The 3628-nt window shown below is 34.6% G+C and overlaps 1 protein-coding gene across 1 annotated transcript; it reads right to left on the reverse strand.

Annotated features, from left to right (window-relative positions):
- Positions 1-1003: 1003 nt before the first annotated feature.
- Positions 1004-1573, reverse strand: LOC107440393 (uncharacterized). Its single transcript, XM_016053332.1, has one exon. The coding sequence runs from the start codon at positions 1571-1573 to the stop codon at positions 1004-1006; it is 570 nt and encodes a 189-aa protein (XP_015908818.1).
- Between the last annotated feature and the right edge of the window lie 2055 nt (positions 1574-3628).

Consider the following 3628-nt stretch of genomic DNA (forward strand, 5'->3'; position numbering starts at 1 on the left):
TATTCATCATAACGCGTTCACTAGCCGTAATGGCTCATGAGATAGAGCATTCGCCTTCCAATGAGGTTAACCAGGTTCGAATCCAAGCAGTGGCTGTTCGATACGAATTCCGTACCCGGTTTGCACCGATCACAGTGCTGATGTAAAATATCCTCAATGGTAGACGGATCATGCGTTAGAGTGCCGTGGCCGTCAGGCTAACCGTGGGAGGTTCTCGTGGTTTTCTTCTCCATGTAACGCAAATGCTGGTTAGTTCCATCAAAAAGTCCACCACGAAGGCAAATTTCTCCCGGTACTTGATCCAGGAGTTCCCTTGTCTTCTAGATTAGGTTCAAAGCTACGGAGTTGAACATAAGTAGTCGAAACCCGAAAAATTGGGTCGGCTGTTCAAAGACTGTTACAAAACGAAAAATTATAATAACATGTTCATGAATGTAAATTATATTAATATTTAATAGTTATCATTATAAAATGTCAGCGTTCGAGTTCAAAATTTCACTTTATTTTTGTTGCTTTTTTTATTTTGCTTCTAGGAAATAGTGTTGTATATTTTCAACTTCACACGTAACTGAGAGAGTCAGTCATTGTTTTAAATAATGAGAAACGAATATATTATTGGCAGGTTCTTCTTTAAAATTTTGCTATCAATCGTTAACTTTTATATTAAAACTCATGTATCACTGTATAGTGTTTTAAAGTTAACATTTCAGCATTTTTACCTTTTACTATTTATTTTACTTTTAAACGTGAGAGTTAAACATTTTAAACTTTTTTTATTTTATTTCCAATGCAGCAGGCGATACAGACATTATCCTAACGCCGTACAGAGATCAAAAGAAAAGAGAAATACAAACATAGGAAGAGATGAAATATACAAAATACAAAATCAAAACATCAAGCACAAAAATTAAATCACGAATTTAAATTGAGCAAAAGGTCTCTGGCCTCCCAGTATCGGGAGTAGATACAGTTCTTTGTGAGAACTGAACAGTTGAGGAGATGTTCAGCATTCATCGTCACACCACTGCGGCAGAGGGGGATTATCCACTATTTCAAGACGGAAAAGATGAGCGTATAAGCAATCGTGCTTGGTAGTAAGACGAAAGGCAGCTACAGCACTGCTTCTTGGGCAATCGAGGAAATTAAGGATGTCATTTCTCCACGATTTTTCTACTGTCCGTTCTTTTAGCAATGATATATGTGCTGTCTTAATTGCATGATTAATCATTAACGAAGTGGACTTATAGCTAACCAAGTTATTTGGGGCTTGATTAACAAAGCAACTTTTTTTGGCCAGTGCATCAACTTTTTCGTTGCCGGGGATACCGCAGTGGGATGGAATCCATTGTAAGGCAATCGTTTTATATTTTTCACCTATCTCTGTCATTAAAGATCTACATTTCACAGTGAACAAAGAGCTAGGGGCTTTAGAGTAGTTGGCAATGGCCAGAATCGCAGCTTGGGAATCTGAGAAGATGGCAACTTGATCAAAAATAGGAGGACGAGCATTTAGATGAGTTAAAGCTACTTTTTTTGCCTCAACTTCACCATCAAAATCGGTCTTGGCAAACATTTTAACACTAAAACATTTTAAACTTGAAGAGAAAAAAATAAAGAAAAGAAAACTGACTTTTTTTTTTAGCTACACATTTTATCGTGATTTGAAAGAAATATTCAATATTATTGGTTATCAAATGCATGTGATGATGAATATTGAAACGTAGAACTTAAGAATTTAATTTTGAAATGTCGACGTTAATAGTATATTCTAATGTTCGATTATTGGAGTTCAAACATTTTATCGTATCATTTTTTCTTTCCTTTTAAGCGTTTGCCATTTTTCTTAGAGTTTATTAATGTTAACAGTGGCGTACGCAGAATTTTTTCAAGGGGGGTGTTCATAATTTTCTGAAACTACTAAAAGAAATTCGAGTCTGTAATAAAGCACCATTATTTCCCTAATTTAGACAGCTAGACAATTTTGACTTTTTATTTAGACAACATTTAGTTAAAGTTTGATTTGATTTTTTAAGTTTAAGAACATAATGTAATATCTTCTAAAAAAGTCCAATGTCATATGGGTGGGAAGTAACACTTTGAGGGCCACTTTCACATTCACTAGATTTTGTTATGCTAGAAACGTTTTCTTCAACGGAAGTATCACATTTCTGTACAACAGAAAAACTTACATTGGTACTAGATGCTGCCACCTCACTAATTTTAGGTCGCTGTTTTTTCTCAAAATAATTAAAAATTGTTAAATTCTTGCGTTTTGACATTCTAAAGATCCAAGAACAGCAAATATATATATATATATATATATATATATATATATATATATATATATATATATATATATATATATATATATATATATATATATATATATATATATATATATATATATATTGGCATAGAAATATCCGCTATGCTACGATCTCAAAGTTTCGAGCTGGAATGAATAACTTCAACGAGCACAGTATCTACAATGGTATTGTTACTGATTTCTTCACTAGTCGAAATAGTGGCGACGACGGGTTAAGCGATTGAATGAACTTTTTGTTGAGATAAATCAAAACAGATTTAGCGACAAGCTCCGAAAGACAAGCGGCAGAGATAACTCTTAGTGTGACTAACTAACTCCACTGTACTCCGTTCCCCCTTTTATATAATTTTTCAACGCATCTCCAAAATTCTCGAATTGTCTCAAAGACGACAGAACGTCTAGGATTCCAGAATCATCGCGTAAAGACCTCGCGAATGACAGCCAGTCTCGAAAACTATACTGGTAGGACAGAAAGGAACCAGTCCGTAACAGTATCACGTGAATTTGGTTTCAAAAGTACAACCCTATTATAGTAAATGTTTTTTCAGTATTCTGAGAAGTACCGTGAGAAAAAAAAAGTAGTCATAAGGCAGATAAAAATATATAGCCTTAAAAAATAATAGATCTCATAATTTCTACTAAAATTTTTATTTTTGCCATTTTGTCTAGGCTCAAGGGGGGTGTTTAAACCCCTAAACCCCTCCCTTGCGTACGACACTGAATGTTAAAACTTCATGTTAAAACGCTTTCACATTAAAACGTCATAACGCACGTTCACCGAGAGTTGGCACTTGGCTCCGTCTTCATCACGTGGTAAGCGACGATACTATTTCGCTCTTATTGGGAGAAGGTTGTGAGCAATCCTAAACAAGGTTGCTATTTGGCAATCGTATGGCAAAAATGTATATTTCGCCAACTTTTTCAGCACTTTTTAACATTAAATATTTCAAAAATTTGATGATATTTTGCTCCATTTTTATGATATTTCTCTCTTTAGAGGGAAAAATGTGTCCTTTTTGAGACATTTTGCTGGGAAAACAGCAGTTTTTCAATTAAAATGTACTTAATTACCTAGAGAAACGAAAGGTATAATAGCGAATGATAAAGCGAAGTAAGTGACTGAAAAAGAATTCACTGCGTTTGGCGAGCATTAAAGGTTGTCTCACATTCAAGCGCGGATATGTATCTTTTCTTACTCCTGCGCTGAAATGAACTCTGCTTCCTAGGAGGTGGAGCCAAGTGCCAACTCTTGGTAAATGAACTATACATTCACTTTTCTTTCCGACAAAAACTTTTTTTATG

Source organism: Parasteatoda tepidariorum, chromosome 8, assembly GCF_982258835.1.
Source record: "Parasteatoda tepidariorum strain Cologne lab strain chromosome 8, Ptep-v5.0, whole genome shotgun sequence".
Lineage (NCBI taxonomy): Eukaryota > Metazoa > Arthropoda > Arachnida > Araneae > Theridiidae > Parasteatoda > Parasteatoda tepidariorum.

Excerpts from the sequence above, each read along its gene's own strand:
- LOC107440393 (XM_016053332.1), bottom strand. The coding sequence starts at position 1,573 with ATGTTTGCCAAGACCGATTTTGATGGTGAAGTTGAGGCAAAAAAAGTA.